We start from the raw sequence: 22,155 nt of genomic DNA, 5'->3' as shown, positions 1-22,155 counted from the left end.
ATTCAGTTTTAAGATTTTTTTTTTACCTCTTATCACTTTGGAATGCTTTTTAAGTTGGTCCCAAATTTGTATTGAGTCCAGCATAGTTGAAGATGTATGTGAGATAATACAGTAATATCTCTACCATGAGTGGAGGTAGTACTGGAAATTCAGGGTAGGGGGCAAGACGTGATCTGACAACTGACTGACTGGCTGTATTATCTCAGGCTAAGTCCCTGAAACTCTCTGAATGTCATATTTCTCATCCTATACAACATGAGGGGATAGGACTACACAATGTGTAAAGTTGGCCAGTTCTAATATTCTATATTTTCTAAGACTAAAACATAATGCTCAAATTAAAATCTAGCCAAGTGACTCACAATATCCAAATTCATTAAAATAGTTCACAAAAGAATTTCATTATAGATGAAATTACAGTGATGTGATTTTAAGAGGAAAAGGCAGTTTTGTGTTTAAATGAATCCACTGCTGTATTGGTTGAACTTAACTAAATATAAAGAGAGGTACACAACCACATTTTTAACACTTTATATAAAATGGTGAAAAAAATTGTCTTTAGATGACATATCTGTCCAGTTATGTTCAGAAGCGAATTTTCTCCAAGATATTAAGACCTGATACTATCTTACAATTTGAATTGTAAATTCATTGTCAAATGATGACAAGCGAATAACTATCAAAGGCAGCCCTCAAATATTATGAATCAATTCACTGACTACGTGTGAAGCATGTTGAGATTCTTATACACATTTTGGAGGTTTAAATCTTTCTTTTGTTTTTCTCAAATGAAGCCTTTTTGACTAAGATAATTATTCTCTTCTACCCCCCCAAAAATGAATTCTAATTTTAAACAGGTATTATTAAATCCCACTGAAATAGGCTTCATGCAGATGTATTTGTTAAAACACCCCTTTATTGACTGTGCACAGTTATTAACAATTCACATTTCACTTTATCTACTGAGTGGAAGAGCATTTATTCTTTCATTAAAAAGTTAAGCCCTTAGGGCAGCAGCAGGGATGCAGAGCCTTCTCCTATAAACTGCACTGTCCAGTGAATGTAAAATGTTTCCATATTAATACAAAAGGGAAAAATAAATAAAACAAATGGATTTCCCCCATCCTCCATCGTCCTCTTGCTGCTGTGCTCCTCTCATTTTATAAAATGCCAGCAGGTAAACAGTTTCTACACTGTTACCATACTTCCATCAGTCAGAAGAGTAATGTAACCATTTATTTATTGGGCACCACCTAGTTCAGAATGTCTTTAGGGCCGGGCAAGGCCACTGTCAAGTCTTTAGGAAGATGCCATCTGGACAGAGTGGGTGGCGGATCAAGAAGGCGCCCTCCAGCCTCCAGCACCTTGCTGCTCAAGTTTCTGGAGCTGCTTTTCAAGTTTTGAGATGTTTACTCGATGCATCATCAGAAACTGGCCATTCAAATGGAAGACAGGGATGTCAAATTTATACCTTTCATACCAAGCAGAGTTTTCTGGAAGTGTGATGTCCACCTCCTGTAAAATAACCTGAAATGGAGACAGACTAAAGCTCTGTATTTTAGAGAGCACAGAACAATACAAGAGCCACAGTGCCAATCTGATGCCCAGATGAGCTCTCATGCTGAAGGGTTTGTCTGCCTGTCTGAGGTCCCAAGTGAACTCATGTCCCTGATTTCCACAACTTGACCGATTTCGTTATATTCCTTAACTCTCAGTTTTGCTGTTTTTCTGTTATACCTATTACATTCAGTGTCGGGTCACTACTCCATTCCCAGTGAAATAAAATATGTCCCAACTGGGAAGCTGAGGAATCAGGACACATGCACTTTGCACGTAAGGATGGGAAAGGCATCATGGTTCGCTACAAGAGAACACTTCCATGGAGATGACAAGAGTAAAATAAAATGAATGGGGACACAAGTTTGAAGAAAACATGAACATTGCACCTGCTAATTAGCTTTGGTTCATATTAAGAGTCAGAGTAAGAAAACCAGTACTGCTCAGAGAAAAACACTTAGGGGTAATGAGTTTTGTGGAAATCAGCACTGAAATCCCTCTCTGAAGAACAGAAAGAAAACTTAAATGAAAAAGCATTTAATCTTTTCCCAAAGAAAGGATCCAGGCAGATAATCTACACCACATACGCTATCCATTCCATATACATAAAGGCACACCACTGTATTATGCAGGTTTCCCCTGCTTTTCAAAAGCATTCATCAGGCCACTTGGCCATTACAAAAGACCTACATTAGTAACTGTTTAGCTAATGGAAAAAGTCTGAGGACTTTTGCTTTTATGAAAAAAGATGAAAAATGAAAATAGTGTTCAGTGTTGGTTTTGCCATTCTGGAGGCAGTGCCTACACTGAGCAGTGAGAGTGGCACCACCAAGCTCCTTCCCTTGGGGCCTCCTTGCAGCATCGCAACACCAAACCCCTAGGACTTCGAACTGTGTGAGCATTTGTGCTTTATCTCGGTTTATTGTGTTTATCCATCAGCAAAAAATGTCCTAAAGTACCAGAAAAGCCTGAGAGAGGTTATTTTTTGGAAAATTTTTTTTTCATAAATGAATGTTAATTGCTTCTTTGCTTTACTCCACTTGGGCATGTGAAGGTTGGATAGGAATGCTCTGCTTTTAGAGAGTGGAGGGGAAAACCGGTATTACCCTGTTTTTGTAGGGCTCCAGTATTTCCTTAGCTTCATCACAAAGGGGGCATGGATCCTACAGGAAGGAAAAAATAAAGCCATTAGATTCAAGGAATGGCATGTAGCCTGACAAAAACCACAAGAAGTAGATTATACTTACTTTAAAGGACATGTTTTTTTTTTAACCAGGTTAATTATACTGTTTTATTTCCAAAGCAAAACATTGCCATAGAATCTTATAAATAGCTAGTGTTTCATCTAAGTGGGCTGTCAGCATTTTTTAGTTGTTCTGTTTTGATTTTTCACCATAAATAAATCTGTTTATACATATATGTATACACACATATAATAAATTTAGATGTTTATCTTTGTTACACACATACATGTATAAACCTATCACATATACATCCACATACATCTAAATGTATTACATACGTGTATACATAGATACACATATACTACATTTAGATGCTTACATTTTTTGTCACTGGCTTTATCTGATGGATATCAGGGAAGATTATTTTTCATTGATTTATAGTCGTAGGGCTTTGTCCTTCCTGTGACAGGAACACTTTTCTGGCCTGGCTGACATCACCAGAATCGCTTAAAGTCTGTTTTGAAATGGAGGCATTGAGCTTTGCCTGCCTGTTTTTCCTCATCAGTCCACAGGAATAAACTCATTGAGATGAAGTTAGATAGTGATTGCCCCACCAACAAAAAGGGAGAAATCTCTATTTACTTCGGGTGATGACCGTACCAACTCTTTAATGGTCTGCCTGTTTTCTCATTGCAAGTGTCAGCAGTAGCCTTCCCAGGTTAATTCTCTGCCTGAGGAACAAGCAAGTTTTAGTGCCAGTTGTTTGTATTCTTGAACCATTCAGTGGATAAGTCTTTTGAGAATGCTGTGGATCTTTGGCAGATTTTAAAGTCTCAGCTCTAGCCTCTAGGGCAGCTACTAGCTATAGGTTCTCTTGCATGAGCTCAAAATAGACTCACCATTACCGATGCTTATATAAAACCTGCTTTTTAACATGACAGGAAGAGGTGAGCTGTTATGTAAAAGAAAGGCCCCTCCTCCAGTTTAACTCCCAGCTTGTTTTGAAATAAGAACCCAGATCATCAAAAGGCATTTTTCTTTATTAGGGTCTTTCTGGTCCTAACTTCCTGGTTCAGAGAATTAGGCTCATCATTTATTACGAGCACCATCAAAAAACAGATTATGGATAGTCTCTGATGTTTTAAGAGAATCACATTGAAATTTTCTAAGAAAATTTCAAAAAATCAACAAGATTTTAAAAAGCAAGAGTTGTTAGAAAAAGAACAAGCTAAAGAAGTACCAAATATACCAACATTTTGCTTTTATGTTAAAAAAAACTTCAGTCGAACCTAGATCACATTTTCTGTTTTGTTTTTGTAAACATGGACATTGGTGCACATTATTCTGTGTATATGTATTTTTATTAGGAAAGGTTCATCAACTTTTAAAGAGGCCTATGAACTGAAAAAGGATTAAGACTCAGTGGTCTGGACCATTCAAACTTTCTTCTCTAGGATTTTCCACAGCACCAGCAGAGCAGGTACTTACTCTATCTCTAGAATGGAATGGACGTTCATTGGGTCCCACTCCCCTTTCTGGTAGGAAGAATGTTGTGATTTTGCCTCAGAGAAGCTGCTCTTGGCGTGTGGCTGACTGAATCCCTGAACAAAAAAGGTAGAACACTTGACTTAGGCTGAAACAGTCAGGGTATCATATCCCTCTTGACCACAAATGGCTCAGTCTTATATGCCTAGTGACACATACCAAGGATTCAATACAAATTTTAAGCTAAATGAAAGATTAGTGTGGCTCTCCCCTCCCCAGATGTCTATGGCTAACTTGGCCATTATTCAAACTGAAAAAATGCGTAATAGTTAGGCGGAGTGATCACCACTAGCCTTAAGGGAATATTTTATTTTTGTGGCTAGTTCTCATATGCATTTCTCATATGTAGACACAGATAATGAATTATTTTTATTTCATAATTTCCAACAATGCAATATATACTATGGGTATGAAAAGCAGTTTAGATTATTCGCAACAAGAAATTCAATTATTAAAAAACTATTTTAAACTTTGTTATTAGATAGCCATCAGATATTTTAAGATTGCTAAAGATTGCCTGAAATCTGAAAAACATATTAAACAAGACAAGTTTTTTTGCTTGAATTGGGAATATTATTTCCTGAGATTAAGTGTTACCCTGTCCTTTCTTTCGTTTTTTGATTATATATCACACAAAGTAATGTTAACTAGTAAAGGGAAATCAGTGATATTTATATTACAAGTTTCAGGGGGAAAAAGCTCTTAAAATTTTTCAACTTTAAATTGATGAACCTTTCCTAAAAAAAATTTTTCAATTTTAAGTTATGGCTTAAAACTCGTGTTAGGGATAAGAAAACAAGAACAGTGGTACTCGTTAATCCTTGTTATTGTGGCTTTCATATTTGCAAATTTGCCAGTCACTAAAATCTATTTGTAATCCCAAAACCAATATCTGTGGCACTTTTGTGGTTATCTGCAGACATTCGAGGATATGCACAGAGCAGTGAAAAATCTGAGTCACTGAGAGTGCACGTTGCCAGTGGAGGTCAAACAAGACAATGATCCGACTTACTGTTTCAGGTCTCACACTTGTCAACAGGTGTCCTTTTCCTGATCTACTGGGTGTCATGCTTTTTGCATTTTTGTGTTTTTTGTTGATTTGGCTATTTAGAATGGTCCCCATGTAGAGGGCTGTGTAGTGTTGTGCAGTGTTTCCAAGCATAAGAAGGCTGTGATGCGCCTCGTGGTGAAAATACTGTGTTAGATAAACTTTGTTCAGGCATGAGATATGGTGCTGTTGGCCCTGTATTTGGTGTAATGAATCAACAATACATAGTAAATAAAGTATCTTTAAACAGAAACATACGCTAAACAAGGCTGTGTATTGATCAGCTGATAAAATGTGGCCAGCAGCTCATTGGAGTCTAACCATAACCTCCCCTGGGAGCACTGGTTTAGTTCACTAAATTAGTTCACTAATTCAGTGTTTGTGGTGACTTTATGGAACATAGCCATCACAAGAATTAATTATGTTTCTAAGTGATGTATTTATAAACATCATGTCTCTTTTGATAGTTCTTCCTTCCAATGCAGGGATTGGGAGACTATTAAATATATTAGTTTTCCCACTGAAAAGTGTGAGACAATGAGGCACGTGGGTAGAAACCAGGGTTAGTATCATTGTAACTGCAACTGTAAAGTGGGGGGACAGGTCTGAGGACAGCTTATTCCATTGCTTTCCTTTTAGGGTTTCCCCATCCCTCTTCTTAAATGTACAACTTTCTTCAGACAACAATGTAACACTTTTTGTCTTTGAAGTAGTAATTTTACTTTTTAACTCTGTACCTTTGTAAATAAGGTCAGTACAGGAAGAACGGTCTTCGAGTCAGAGAGATTTCTCATGAGGAGTTGAAGGGAGTATTTGGCAAGATGCACGCTATTTCCTTGAAACCAGAGCATCTTAATTCTGCCAAAAGAAAAAGAGACCAGTAAACTTATGTGCTCTAGATTTTGCTGTTTATAATATGAACAGTAAGCTGCAAGCCTATGATGGAATTTGAGGACTTGAGAATTGCTTCTTGGACTCCAGGAGTGTCAGAGAGGCCCAGATGTTTGGCAAGTCTCCATGATGCCTCAACATTCACTGTATTCCAAACAAAACAGAATTTAGAATGGGAAAATATCCATATTTATGGATAAGCTGTGTGCCTAATCACTTGGGTTCTGCAGGCAAACTGCATGGGTTTGTTAATTTGAATACAAAATTAAATTTCACCTGCAGATTGTGCCAGCATCCTGATGATTCCCTAAAATGGGGAGGTTTCCTGAGATGGTTCTTATCTGCAGAGATAGCTTATCTTGTTGGCAAGCATTCAACAACACACAGCCACCTTCATGGTAAAGGAACAGTAAGTAAGGAGCACAAATCCCCAACTGAAGGTTAAGGTTGTCACTTAGGAGATCCATGCCTCACTCTGCTGCAAAAGATGGGGAAACACAGAGTTGTACTAAGAGGACCTATAGGGGAGAGTTAGGTTGAGTTGACTTGTCAGGAGCAAAAATCTACTCAACTCCTTAAGTATTTTAAAAGGAGATTGCCATCATTTTAAAAAACATACACAAGTGTACTAGTGTTACTACTGGAGATACTCCAACATGAACAGCTTGGTAATAGCAGCATGTCAAACACTAGGCTTTGAAGCTCCCTCATCTTGCTTCTTTGCTGACATAAGACTTATTCCTATTCTACTGAGCCTCCAGCTTTGTCCTTAAAACTACAGATATGATAATTTCACTTTTAAAACACATATGCACTGTTGACTTTATCATTTATCAATATTCTCAAAATGAATTCATTCCTGGGATCTTCATTTCTTAACTTTGCTTTCCAACTTCATCTCACTCTCCCCTCCCTTATCTTGGCAAGCGGCAGCCACAAAGATTCCCTTTCCGTTCCTTGAATACCTAAAGATCATTTCTTTATCTGGATCTCTGTACTTACTGTCCTTCTGCATGAAAAGCTCTTAAGTAACTTCCCCTCATTTGGCCTGGGTCATGCCTTTGTGAGGACTTTACCAAGGTTGGCCGGCCCACCACACTCCATCCTTATGCCTTGCTACGGTTTTCTTTTTTCTTTTACTGCCTAAAATGGCTTATTTACCTCTGTCCCCTTCCATTATAGTGTGACTTCCATAGGAGCAGATACTTGTTTGCCCCAGTATCCCTGAGCATCTATAATTAAGTTAGCACATAGTAGGTATTCAGGTATTTGTTTGAATATTTGAAGTATTGGAGTGAACCTTTCTCCACCTCTTCAGTCTCCGCTCTAATCCTAACCAGACACTCAATGTGCACAGCAGTCACTAACTGAGCATAGCTTGTGTTATAACTAAATGTTAGTATTCTTCAGGGTGTCCATAAGACTGTGGGCCAGGGCCTTACAGTTGGTTCCATCCTCTTCACCACCAGCTCTGATCTCTGCTCTCCACAGAGCATGACTATATTAATTATGTGCTAATCTCTAGTGTTGACTAGGCTTCTTAGCATAAGATTAGCCTTAAACTCATTTCCAACAGAATGATACCATTTTAGAGAAAAATACCAGCCCTATCAAACTAGTGTAAAGACCACAGGATAAAAGATTGGATTCTGATCTGTGAAAAAATAATCTTTCCTTCACTCTTAAACTCATAGCCTTCCACTTCTCCCTGGCTCTCCCTGCTAACTGAATGATCTGGATAACATATAAAAGGGGATGTGATGAGCACTTTGCAATGATCTGCTACCCACCATTATTCCAAGATGGAAAGTGGATCCAAACAATTTTACAGTACGCTGTGCTACTCTCAATTAAGTTTTAAGCCCTGGTATACACATTTTTTATAAATTAAGCAGAATCAGCAACTCCAATAGGTGAATGTGGTCGGAGACGACAGCTTCTTAGCATGGCTTTGTCTACACAGGGTATGAATGAGGAGGGAAGGTAGACTATTAGCCATTTTTACACTAGGTAAAAATTTTTGCATCCTTGGTTTTGGGAATGCCCTATAATCACAGTGGCACATCTTCCTAGGGAATAGAATTAAAGGAGCTGTGCTATAGGGGAGAAAGAAAACAAAAAATTAGTTTTGTAAAAGACAGAAAGATAGTTCTTGGAAATGAGAAGGATTGGGCCATTTGTGGCAGTGACCTAAGACAACCACCAGGATAGTGAACCACAGCTGCGTGCTTTTGGTGGAGGGATTTAAGATTTATTGATGTCTGGCGGATAAGGAAAAGAGAACTTACTGCTTTTACCTAGCTGAGTTGAGACTGAGGTGTTAAGTCTTTAAAAAAAAAATCACATTCACAAAGGAAATCTGCTTCAGTATTTCCAACATGACAAAACACAGCATGTGGTTTTGGTTGCACCCAAGACAAATAAAACCTGTCATAGTAAACAGAGTTGCTATTCATTCCAGATTTGCTGGAATATTTGTTCACCCAACGCAGAGAGCTGAGTCTTCAGTGATGCTGCAACCATTCTGTTTAAAATTAGTTCTCTTTCCGCTGTTAGACTCCACTTCCACCTTTTCCAGTGTATTTAATCACTTAAACATGGCACATCTGTTTACGGAGAAATGCATTAGCATTATGCAGTTTTACTACCTGCATATTTTCCGAATGTCCTAAGGCACATGCATTTTACCACATTGTTAAATTAACTTCTTTCTTTGTAAGCACTGTATTAGAATATTATATTAGAGTATGATATTTAAAAAGCTCCCTCTACCTCTCCTGGGCAGAAATAAGATCTGAAGTCTAAAATTCTGAACACAGGAGTCCAGTTAGTTCTAGAAATAAACGAAAAATGATACACCCCATTTGCCACTGCATCTACTCTTAGAATATTTTACTAACTCTGTAAACCCTAACACTATTGCTGTCAATGTCACACTCGGTGAATCATGCCTTCTTGAAGTAAAATCTTAATACAGGCTACTCTGTCAATGTGACATTTTCATTAGTTCTATTATTTTTGAGCAGTATCTCAGCATTATAAAAAAATACTCTGAAAGGCAGTTTCTGCCTGGTAGCTCATGACTTGGGAGAGGACAACACCTTTTTGATTATGTCATTGAATTTAGTCATGAAACTTGTGTCCTTACTACACACAGACACAATTTCATCCTTTGTATTTTGTTACATGCCTCTGTGATATGAGCAAAAAGAGCTGTGTTCATAATATCAAAGAAGCACAAATGGGTCACCTTTGTCATAGACAAAAAAAAAAAAAAAAAAAAAATGTAAAAGGCATAAGACTGGATTTAGAATGTGCCTAAAACAAATTCCACAGCCTAACAATAAAGATGGTGACTCCTGCTGTTTCAAGTCCAGGCTGCTCAGAGGTGTGGATCAGCCTGACAGAGAAAGGGAGTGCTGGCTTTTCAACAAACTGAGGCTGACTCCAGTGGGCTTTATGGCAGAATCAAATACAACATGGGGGAGGACTGATTGGACCCATTCAGCCCTCCTTGAAGCCAAGATAAGGAAGATAACTTAACTTTATAGCATTTCCCCTGTGAGGCACTCAAGGGCATACTATTAAAGCAACTGATTACAGTACAGAGAGAAGCCAGGGTCGTTTGAGCCTTTATTAAGGATTATTCATTTCTTGCATGAGGAGCTGCCCAGACTAGAGCTGCATATCACTTATGTAGGGCCCCTGGATTCTTCAAACACTGCATGTGTCTGATTAGAAGAAAAACAACATTGTTCTCGCTTGAGTAGAGAAACTGACCTTCACTGACCAGAATTTTTATTCATACAAAGCATCCTTCGGCACGCCGAATCTCCAGGCTCACATGATCCCTCATCAGTAAGCTGCAGTGTTAGTTCATGAGCAAAATGAAAAAGTCTATATAAGCCCAGGTACTGCCTTGGTTATTAACAGGTAATGTTGGAGCTTCACAAGAGTATAATGTAAATTTAATGCTGAGCTGACATTAACCAAACACTATTACAGTAGCTCCTGCTGAACGTGTGTTCCATGAAGAGAGGCTCAGGGCTTCCGTTTAGTCATCTGTACCATATGAGATGTTAAGCCCTCATTTCACATTCATTACCATCTAAGTTAATGTTTCTATTTTTACCCAAGTGACTAGAAACACTCGTGTGTGCGCACGCATGCACACACACAGACACACACACCACACACCTCTACTGGGAACAAAAGCTCATCATTCTAGATTACTGAAAATTTATGTAATGAGATGAAGTTGCTCTTAGCAGACTTGTCTGGGTCACTGGGATCAACCTAATGCAGGGAAACAGGGACACATATTGCCACCCCAGTGTCCCTCTGTCTCCCCTTTGTCCAAATCTCCTCTTCTCCCAAACAAATGGGAGCCTAGCCTGGGATTTGGGTGACAAGGAGAGGCAGCATTAAGGGACACCCCAAAGCTGAAAATGAAGCAGATACTGTGACGTGTCAACTCCAAGGAGCTAAGCAGGGCAAGAATGAGGCTACAGAATAGAAACAGGGAGTGAGACCCTCACTCACTGGCATAGGTGGGATCGCAGGTGCTTTTCTAGCTCTGTAGCCTCAGCAGCCAAAGGACCAGGCCAGGGGGACTGCTTGAGAGGTGGAGCCAGCTGAGACGAAATGTGGCAACAAAGATCCAAGCCAACCACCTACCAGTAGGCCCACTTGTACATGGTGTCATGCTCGGCTTCATTCTTTCCTTCTTTATTTAAATTGAGGTATAATTAACATAACATTTTAATTAGTTTCAGGTGTACAAACATGATTCGGTATTTATATATATTGTGAGACAATCACCACAGCTTCATTCTGACCATAGAGTTCGACTGCTGATTTGATCCCACATAACACATGAAACCATGAGTAGCCCTACATTATGCCCCAAACCTGGGGAGCAGGAAACAGCTTCTCACACCACACATCCATCTCACTCCCTGTAGCTTCTATTTCCAGATTTCAGTGCCAACAGGTATGTTCACCATACAGGGGCCAGAGAAGTCAGTAGAAAATCAATCCCAGAAAGGAATGACTGGTCACATGAGTGCTTATGAACAAAACCCTATTTTATTTCCCTTCAAATTATTACCATGACAGTGAGATTTCCAAGTGTCTGGATGTCTCTATTCCACTGTTTATACTCAATGGTGCTACGTTAATTTGCATTCAACACACTGTTCTGTTAAGTTCTTTAACTGTTTGAAGGGTGGGCATTGCCGAGACACTAAGATTACAATTTCACTGAAGGTTTTCTTTTTCTTTTTTAAAGAAAAGATTTTATTTATTTTTTTGACAGAGAGAGCTCACAAGTAGGCAGAGAGGCAGGCGGGGGTGGGGGGAAGCAAGCTCCCCACCGAGCAGAGAGCCCGATGCGGGGCTCGATGCTGGGCTGGATCCCAGGACCCTGAGATCATGACCCGGGCCAAAGGCAGAGGCTTTAACCCACTGAGCCACCCAGGTGCCCCTCACTGAAGTTTTTCAAATCTACCACTTAATGTGTATTCTGTCCCTGTATCCCACCTCCTTCAAATTCTCTGTAAAATTAAACCATTTTTTGGGCACCTGGGTGGCTCAGTGGGTTGGGCCCCTGCCTTCGGCTCAGGTCGTGGTCCCAGGGTTCTGGGGTCGAGCCCCGCATCGGGCTCTCTGCTCTGCGGACAGCCTGCTTCCTCCTCTCTCTCTCTGCCTGCCTCTCTGCCTGCTTGTGATCTCTGTCAAATAAATAAAAAAATCAAAAAAAAAATTAAACCATTTTTTTTTCTTCATCCTGTTTGGTGTTTAGCCCATTTTTTCCCTCCAAATAAAAGTCATGTGGAGAAGTCATGTCCACATACTAGATGCAAGCAACAGGAATAATAGAGGGATAAACTTCAGTGGATTTAGGAGAAGGTAGTTCAGTTCTAAACTGGAACAATATAAATACAGGAGCGATTGCAACCACGACATCTAATGTGCACCTTTAAATGCTATAAGAGAAAGGCGGATACTGTGGGCTGAGGTCAGAGGTGGTTTCACAAGAGTAGGATCCCAAATCATCTAGGATTTGGATATGTCCAAAAAGGGGAAACATTCTGAAGGTAGTGTGAGACACAATGGTGTTGAAGAAGGAGTGCCGTGGTCTGTCTGATGAGAGGCACTGAAGGGTTTTGAACGAGAGTGTTGTGATAAAAGCAGTGTTTTGGAAGACTGATCTAGCAGCAGCATGCAGGATAGATGTCAGAGGAAAGAATGGAGGTGGGAAAGAGAGGTCATTTAGGACAGCCTAGGTGTGGGAGGAGAGTCACCCATTTATTCCACAATTACCTGATGTTTTCCATGTGTTAGAGGCTCTTATAGGTGCAGTGGTGACCGGAAAAGCAAGGTATCTGTCCTCCTGGGGTCTGTATTCCAGTGACATTAAATCAAACAGTACCAGAGAGTGACAAGTAGAGGAGAGGGAGTAGACAAGGTGGCGTGATGGTAACTGAGGCAGGTCCTTGAAATAAGTACTCTGAGCTGGTGTCAGGTTTGCTGGGACTAAAGGCTGAGAAGGTGCAAAAATCTGAAGTAGGAACATTTTGGAGAGAGGAATAGTAAGTGCAAAGGCTTTAAGGTGAGGACAACCTGAACTTACTGGAAGAAATGAACAGGAACATATGGCTAGAGCAGAGTAAATAGTGGCATGAGACAGGGCTCAGCAATCATCTGTGGGGTCACATCACCTAAGTCCTCACAGGCCATGTTGAGATTTTAATTAAAATTAGATTTAGAAGAAGGAGGTAACATGAATTTCATATACATTCTATTTTATTTTATTTATTTATTTATTTTAAAAGGGAACACAAGCAGGGGAAGTTGGAGAGGGAGAAACAGGCCTCCTGAGGAGCAGGGAGCCTAATGCATGGTTTGATCCTAGGACCCTGGGATCATGACCTGAACTGAAGGAGCCACCCAGGCACCCCTTATATACATCCTAAAAGATTACTTGAGGCGCTGTGTAAAGATGGATTGCACGGTTGGGGGCAGGGACCCTGTTAGAGGGCCACTGCAGTAGTCAAGTTAAGAAAGAATGGTGCTGTGGACAAGGACAGAAATGGGGCCAACAGATCTTGGCCATGAACTGGATGTGAGAAATTGAAGATGCAGTGAGGACAATTCCAGTTTGGGCCTTAAGACTCTGGTGGGTGGCAGCGCCATTTACTAGAATGAGAACAACTGAGGCAGAAACAGATTGAAGAGTATACAGGACTGAGAGCTCCGTTAGGGACAAGTTGGAGCTCATGGACAGAGTGGTATATACAGTTTTAGTATTCAGGAGAGGAGCTAGGGCCGAAGACAAAAATCTGAGACTCTCATCAGTTTAGGGACTGTATTTACAGCTTCAAAACCAGATGAGATAATCTAAATAATACAGAAAAGGAAGAGGGCACAGGACAGATCTCTGAGGCAATCCAACATTTAGAAGTTGTGTTGAGCCAGCAGAAGGAAAGGCTGGTGAGGTACAATGCAAACCAGAAAGGTGTGTCATCACAGAAGCCAAGGGAAAAAAGTGCTTCTAGAATGGGAATGGGGTGGTGGAAGAATCTACCACAAATTAGATGGGATGAGTCTGAGGGTGCTTCAAAATAATGAAGTCTTCTAACCAAGGCTGACCCTCAAAGTGAACTGCCTGTCTGATTTTTGCCTAAAATAATATCTTAACTAAAAGTGGTTATTTCTAGTGAGGATGGAGGCAGTGCATTGGAGAAGAGTGAAGGCAAAAGTTGATTGGGTCTTCAAAAGAGATAATGAATGTAAAAATCTCTGTATCAGTTACAAAGCAGAACAGAGAAATCAGCTTTAACATTATTATTAAGGGGCGCCTGGGTGGCTCGGTGGATTAGGCCGCTGCCTTTGGCTCAGGTCATGATCTCAGGGTCCTGGGATCGAGCCCCGCATCGGGCTCTCTGCTCCGCAGGGAGCCTGCTTCCTCCTCTCTCTGCCTGCCTCTCTGCCTACTTGTGATCTCTCTCTCTCTGTCAAATGAATAAATAAAATCTTTAAAAAAAAAAAAAAAAAAAACATTATTATTAAAATAATGCTAAAAGTAAGGTATTGTTATTAATAATAATAATAAGGAACGCCTGAGTGGCTTAGTCATTTGAATGTCCGACTCTTGATTTCGGCTCAGGTCATGATCTCAGGCTCATGGGATCGAGCCCTGCATCAGGCTCTCTGCTCAGTGGGGAGTCTGCTTGAGATTCTCTCTTTCTCAAATAAATAAATAAATATTTTAAAAAGGCAATTATGATGATGGTTCTCTTGACTGATAGGTGCTTTTACTGGCCTCAAAAGTAAGATTTAGATCTCTACTATAGCAATCTCAGAAACAGGGAATGGCAAAACTGAAAAATATTTCAAACAGAAAGTTGCTGAAAATTTCAGACTATGGGTATTACTTAAGTAGGAATTTCTGAGACAGTATATCACTGATTAAGAACCAGCATGTTTATCTTCTTAGGATGTCACTAGTCCATGTAAGTCTGCTAATATCTTGGCATCCAGTACTGGCTTAGCTTCCTCAGGCTTCAGAAAATTACAGGACACTGAAATCTAGTTTTTGAGGAGTCAAGGTTTCCCTTTGATAGATTTGGGACAAACTCTTTCAGTTGCCCTTCCCAATACTTGCCTTTACATTTTCAAAGATTAAAAAATTCATCCATTTTACCAGTTGAGGACATCAACCCATGTACATCAAACAAGCTGCCTAGGTAATGGTAAAGTTGGATTTTATTGATTGTTTTTCAAGACAAAACTTGTTTCAAAATAATTTTGAATAACTTGTGTAGAGAGGTCAAAATAAGTGTTATGTAAATGTAAATAAACATAGCTCCTGCTAAATCATCAGGGGAATTATGCACCAATGGGATAATTCCTCATTTAAGAGTTTCAGAGTCACTCCTCATACAGTTTCAGCAGAAATTCAGCATGTCTGAATTCCTGGGTGCATTTTTGGGTGAGGATTTTATAAATATAAACCCCAAAGACAGGCAACTGCCCCTCGTTAGTTCTGAAATGCTGGGCAGTTCCTCATCTGCTTCAGCTTCAGCTTCATCAGCTGGACAACAGAGATGCTAGTCCTTGCCCTGTTCTCTCATTTGACAGAGATGGGGAGAAACTGTGCCCAGAGGCTTTGATGTCAAATGTCCTGCTGATCAGAGAAGGGGCTTCACACACTGAAGAAATGCCATGGCCATAGCCCGGGGCTTTGGAAGTCCCGAGAATCTGAAGTAGTTTGCAGCTGTGGGAACCCAAAATGCTAGACCATCTAAAGAGGACCAAAATTCACACAGAGATCCAGGCAGAGGTGTACAGGCGCTTGCTCGCTGCACACTTGCTTCTCCAGCTCCTCAGTCATAATCGGGAAGCCCTAGCATCCAAAAAGACCCAGTAGAGGAGGTGACATTAGCTTTGCCAGGCACTCATCTTGCAGCTGAGCATCTGAGATGGAAAAGCGCCTCCAAAGGGGAATGATGTATTTTTCTCTTACTGTTTGACACACTTTAAAAATATTTTTTAACAACAAACCCTCATCATCTCTGCATTCTTCTCCACATCCAGAAGAAGCACCCCTATGTTTGCCTCGCAAGATGATAAATGTGAAGTGGAAGGGGAGAAGAATCTTTAGCGTAAACAAGAGTTTGTCTTAGAATCTTTGGACCTTAGCAGTCACACTTTCCAGATCATTGCTTTAGAGGAGTCTGCTTGGTAATGGGCTTGGTGCACATGAAAAACATTCCAGAAAAACATTCAGCTGAGAAAACGATAATGAAGATGCTAATCAGAAACAGTAGTGTACTGCTACTATACACTCCCTGTAGAACCCCAAGCGTCCAGAGGCAATTCTGGACTACTTCCTGTTAACACAGTAGGGCTAGCACACACTGCACCCCTCCTCTCATCCCAAAGACACTGATTCAGCATTTGGCCTTGAGCCAAAGAGGCATATTCTGAATTCAGAGTTGCAGCAATGTTCAGTACAATTACAACATAATGGCTGCAAAGCTGTTCCTGAAAGCCAAGAAAACCTGAATAATGTGGTTGGGTTATATCATACATGAGGGCTTAATAGAGTTAAAAACCAATTTGAAAATTCCTTCATTCCATAAAGATGGCATTAAGATGAGGGCAAAATCATTCTAGTTCAAGGGATGGGAACAAAGTGCATAAGGACTTATGCTGACTCCTTTCCACATTATCCTTCTTAACTAAAATGACCCATCCCCTTTGAAGATATCTCTGGTATTTAATGCTGACCCAGAAAGAAGGCAATTTCATTAAAACATCTTAGTGTTATTGTAACCAGCTAGTAATGCCAGTTTCCTTGCTATTTACAAAGCACACAATCCCATTTCCAAAAACAACTATTTGCAATTCAAAATCTGCCCACCCAGGCAAGGTCATCCATTCATCACTAATACCCCCACCATTTCCAATTCATCTTGCCAAAGAGATGAATTTATCTTCATGACCACACAAGACCTGAAAGATTTTTCATTCATTTTTAGCCATTTTGTAGCAAATGACTTTGGAAACTTTGAATTACTAAATTTGAGCATTTTCTTCGACTTGTGATACCAACAATACCTCGGCCTGCTCAATCTGAATGTTGGGAACCACATTCTCTTGAGGTCGTGCACCCACAACTCTCAGTGATGTCAGATTCTACAATCCTCGGATCCCATTCTGTTACTTAACACTTATGGGGATGTCTTAATATTTTGGAACTGGGAAGTGACTTCAAAGATCTCCTTGCGTTATGGATAAACTAATGTCTTCCTGAAACCTTTCGTATTGCATTTTTTGGTTCATCTTTCTGTATTTTTTCCTTGAACAATGGCTTATTTTTATACATAATGAGACCAACACAGAATTTTCAGATCTACAAGGGATCTCCAAGTTCAACCTCCTTTCTTTAAAAAACAAAAATTCAGAAAGCTTTATACATAAATCCTCAGCATACCAAACAACTGGTAGCACATTGTGTTTCAAGATTAATTTAAGGATGGAGAGTGAGGAAAGCCTCTGCTTCAGACAGCAGAATTCTTTTATTTTAAGAATGAGGTTCTGGTCTCTAAGAAGATACAGATTAATTTCATTTTTGAACGTGGAGTAACAGAGCTGAAGTTAGATCTCTTTTTTCCCACTCTCACGTCCTAGGCTGACTCAGCTGGCTGAATTTCCATTAAATAACACTATCCTTTTCTTGGCTAACTGGAAGAACTATATGTTTTAAAAAGTAAAGAGTTAAAAAAATCAAATAATTCAATCTCATGTTCTTCCTCCGACTAAACTAGAAGCCATTTCCCCGTAATTAGTATGAAAAAGTACAGGAACAACGAAAGGAAGTTCATTTGTTTCCAGGAGTAATGTTCTGGTTTCTGCTGCAGTCCCACTGGCAACAGAAGGAAGCAGTGTGTTCCACAGGCCTGCCCCATTATAACACAAAAAGCTGTCAGTTTTGAACTCCTTGGGAATTTGAGCAAAGCAGAAAAGATGATAGTGGCTTTCTTACAATATTATTTGGGCTAGTAAATATTATTTACTAGCCGTAAAATAGTGACCATAAATAGATTGTCTCTCCTTAAGGAAGGACCAAATGAAGGTATTAGTGACCTAGGTAAACTCATAATTTGGTATACCTTCAAAAAGACAGTCTTCATATATTTGCTCAACAAGTCTTTGGGTGAGGAGTTGAGCATGGAAGGCCTGAATGGAGGGGGAGACAGGGCTCTTGAAGCCATTCAACACAACTCAGGCCCTACAGCTGATCAGGACATAGCTCCTTGGAAGGCAGTTTGGTGATGATCTGTAGATTCTCAAATATGCATTTCCCTACTCCAAGCTGTTGATCAAGGCGTTAGTAACTGCAGTATTTATAACTGTATCTAGTAAGCTCTTGAAAGGTTAATGTTTTATGTAATCCTTTTCTCTACCTATTGTACTCCCAATCATATTATAGATCTAATCGCCCTTCAGGGACACTGTGTTTTCATTTCTGTGGCATATACTGAGTGTTTGCAATGCGTGAGGCACTGTGCCAGGTATAGAAATATGAGAGTGATTAAGATCCTTTCCCTGCCCTTTAGGACTTTACACCTTGCGCAGAAGAAAAACTTACAAATACAGTACTGCAGTGGTGAAGCCTAGAGCAATTAAATGGTTATTACCATATACTAAGGGTGAAATGCTCTGAAATCCTGGGAGATGGATATTTTCTTAAAATAGAAGGTATCTTGAATTTTGCCTCTATCTCTAGAAACCTTATCTTTGGTAAAGATTAGAATAAAAAAAGAGTGTTGTTTCCATGCCTCCAGGTTCCTATAACTGTAACTGGAATATTAGGGATGTGGGATAATGATCTATGAGACATATTCTTTCTCAAATGATTTTGTCCCTGAACTTGCTATGTGATATTACTAGGGGAAGGATGAAGAAAGCCTGGCTAGTCCCTGCTACCTGTGTGGATCCCTGGATCCAGATGGTTTCTCCCCTTCAAAATAATTGCAAACAAGATTAAAACTGCATGCAGGAACAATCCCAGCTGGCTTCTGGTTTCCTCTGATGTACACTCCTTGAATAAAGCAGTGGCAAAATTAGATTTAAAATAAGGAACATAGGGGCACCTGGGTGGCTCAGTGGGTTAAATCCTCTGCCTTCAGCTCAGGTCATGATCTCAGGGTCCTGGGATCAAGCCCCGCATCGGGTTCTCTGCTCAACAGGGAGCCTGCTTCCTCCTCTCTCTCTCTGCCTGCCTCTCTGCCTACTTGTGATCTCTATCTGTCAGATAAATAAATAAAATCTTAAAAAAAAAAAAGGAACATAAAAAAACCTTCATACTTGTACCATATTACCTCAGGGTCCTGCTATATGTCAAACACCAAACCCTGGCATTAGAGTAGCTGAACGCATCAGCCAGCTAGAATATGCACACATTATGAAATACAAAAACTTTAAAAAATAGCTTATTTTGAAGGCATATCTCCACATTGCCTCCAGCTACTTAAGAGTACAAGAGAGCCAGACATCTGGGATAAAATAGAAATACAGTCCAATAAATTCCCGAATTGGAAAATCCTCATTTCTATTACCTTACCTGCCATCAATCCATCTAAATAAAACCACATACCCACATTTTCTTCTAGCGAAGGAGACAAAAAAACATTGATTCTTCCTCAGCAGGCAGCCACTACTGACCACAGAAAGTACGAAGAAAGAAAATCTGGGGAGACTGCCAGTCTAAAGCACCAGCCCCAGGGGTGCCTGGGTGGCTCAGTGGGTTAAGCCGCTGCCTTCGGCTCAGGTCATGATCTCAGGGTCCTGGGATCGAGTCCCGCATCGGGCTCTCTGCTCTGCAGCGAGCCTGCTTCCCTCTCTCTCTCTCTGCCTGCCTCTCTGTCTACTTGTGATCTCTCTCTGTCAAATAAATAAATAAAACCTTTAAAAAAAAAATAAATAAAGCACCAGCCCCACCAATCTTAATTTTCCCAACCGGAACTTTCTGGTTCCACACAATTCTTCAGCAGAATGGGACTCAGGTTATCAGGCTATGACGTTTCACACAGAACCATGACTTAGTTGGGCCTTACCCTGATGTTACAATGATCACTTAGTATTTCCAGGGAGACTTTCTTTTCCAAGTGTTTCAAATCTCACTGTATGTAGCTCCAAATATTGATAAATATTGGTTAGAGAGTTTCATATGCATTTTCATAAGCTATTCTTCATATAATTAGTAAATAAAGGGACTGTGGCCTATAACAGCTACCTCAACTTGTACAGTGGCATGCACACTGAGACACTGTTGCAGTGGCTGCTTCACCAAGGCAATGCATAGATACAGGAGCCCTGCTTATATTGGGAAATGTGCTAGAAAGTGTTGGAGGTCTAACAGGTTCTAGACACTATTCCTATCCTGGAGGAGTTTATAGCTTGGGATCAAGCTGGGCCATACTGTGTGTGTGTACACACACACACACACACACACACACACACACACACACACAGATTTAAAGCGCCCTACAATATGAAGTACTACATGAAACAATATTAAGAAACAAGAACAACTATTATCCTGGCAAAAACCTTGTTAAAGACAGTATTAGAAACAGGCACTTGCCTTTTCCCATTAGTAATTTCGCTGGGAATTCTTTACCTCTGGACTTACTAAAAAAAATTGTATGAGCTCGTTTTTATCAGGGGTGGCCGACAAGGCTAAGTATTTGTTGAGAACTGTCTCTGATTTATTCTCACGTTGTTCACCATCCAGGGGAATGCTTTTGCCAGTAAAGCAGAGAGGAGGTTCCCAAACCGCGGGACTCAACAACGTTCCCTACAGCAACTTTCAACCTTTTCACCCCCAATTAAAGGTCAACATGGCTGCTCAAAAATATTTATTTAAAAAGGCAGTCATCTCAGCGGCCTGCCAATTGAGATTATATTGCCACTTCACCAAATTCAATTCAATCCCGGATGGGGCTTCTGTGAAACACTGGAATTAGCGTGAAACTGAGATGCTTCCTGCTTCCTCTTAAAAAGCTGCCTTTTCCCGCTCGTTACTTTGTTCCCTTCCCAGAGCGCCATCGCTTGTGCGGCTCGCGCGCGCACACACACATAGACACACACATGCCTATAATCTCCCCCCGGAGGTTCATGGATTTATGGCTCTCGGTTTAATTAAATTCCCTCTAACGACAGTCGAAATTGGCAACTTGCACTCCAGCGAAAGGTTCGCGTGCCCCGCCTCCCGTCCCTGCGCTGGCTCCGGGCTGGGACCAAAGCTCCCACTCCCTGCCGCCAGGCCGCCCGCACCCACCTGAGCCGGCCGCCGGCTACGTCGCAGCTTCCGCTCCGACTCCGGCACTTCCGCCCGAACCGGCCCGGATCCCGCCCCGTAGCTCTCACTTCCGGCTCAGCACGCCAGGCTTCGGCGATCCTCCCGGGGTCGCACAGCCAAGCCGGTCGCCAGTTTGTAGGGTGGGTCACCCCGGGCTGTTTCTCAGGAAAAGAAAATGGTTAGTTCAGGCTCTTAACTCTTCCCTGTGTTCACTCATTCATTTAATGTTGATTGCCTTCCTCCCCTTGGTCCCGGCTGTGCTAGGTTATGGGGAACGAGGTGATGAAACTGGCAGCTGTACCCTCCCCAAATTTAAAATTAAGTAAGCAAGTCACACATTAGGAAGTAATCTTTTAAGTACGCCATGAGTTCAGTGAGCTAAATACATTGAAGGGGAAGGAATGTGGACCTTTAAAAATTAGGTGGAAGTGATCTGCCTGAAGAGGTAGCTTTTGGGTTGGGATGTGAAGCGCCAGGTGGGACAGGGACAGAGCTCTCTAGGCTGGAGGGAGCCCGGCACCAACAACGCATAGAAGACTAGTGTGGCTGAGGCATAGAGAGAGTGGGGAGAGAGGTGCAAACAGGCCACATAGGGTAGGCAGGAGCCTTTCTTTCAGTTTTGTGCTAAGGACAGCTGGAGGAATTTTTGTTGTATTCTTTTTGTTTGTGTGTTGGAAGGGGTTGAACTGATTGCCTTTCGGTACGGAAAGGATCACTCATCCTTGGGAAGGAGATGAGAAGGGGTTGGGGTAGGTGAGAGCAGAGTGCCAGCTGAGAAGGCAGGAGGCCCCTAAGTACTCCACGGCTGAGGTGTGGGGGCTTGAGTGGTGGTACTCCGAATAGAAAATGATATGTAATTATAAGAGCAATGCTTAAAGCTTTGCTTTAAGCATTGCTCTGGTACGGAAAGGATCACTCATCCTTGGGAAGGAGATGAGAAGGGGTTGGGGTAGGTGAGAGCAGAGTGCCAGCTGAGAAGGCAGGAGGCCCCTAAGTACTCCACGGCTGAGGTGTGGGGGCTTGAGTGGTGGTACTCCGAATAGAAAATGATATGT

General features: G+C 41.0%; 1 protein-coding gene and 1 long non-coding RNA gene across 2 annotated transcripts in view; one reads left to right on the top strand and one right to left on the bottom strand.

Annotated features, from left to right (window-relative positions):
* The window catches only part of LOC123938610, a 31,622-nt gene extending 13,105 nt beyond the window's left edge, over window positions 1–18,517 (top strand). Inside the window, exon 3 of the long non-coding RNA XR_006817750.1 lies at window positions 18,354–18,517. This is a non-coding gene — a long non-coding RNA (uncharacterized LOC123938610). The remainder of the gene's footprint in view (window positions 1–18,353) is intronic.
* C3H5orf63 (chromosome 3 C5orf63 homolog) lies at window positions 359–21,208 on the bottom strand. Its single transcript, XM_046000138.1, has 4 exons — window positions 21,080–21,208; window positions 6,072–6,192; window positions 2,664–2,720; window positions 359–1,527 (listed from the first exon to the last, which is right to left on the bottom strand). Exons 2-4 carry the CDS (start codon window positions 6,183–6,185, stop codon window positions 1,336–1,338), a joined length of 363 nt encoding a protein of 120 aa, XP_045856094.1. The 5' UTR covers window positions 6,186–6,192; window positions 21,080–21,208; the 3' UTR covers window positions 359–1,335.
* Between the last annotated feature and the right edge of the window lie 947 nt (window positions 21,209–22,155).

Source organism: Meles meles, chromosome 3, assembly GCF_922984935.1.
Source record: "Meles meles chromosome 3, mMelMel3.1 paternal haplotype, whole genome shotgun sequence".
Lineage (NCBI taxonomy): Eukaryota > Metazoa > Chordata > Mammalia > Carnivora > Mustelidae > Meles > Meles meles.
The sequence above is the reverse complement of the archived record's forward strand: the minus strand, read 5'-3'. Positions and strand labels throughout refer to the sequence as shown.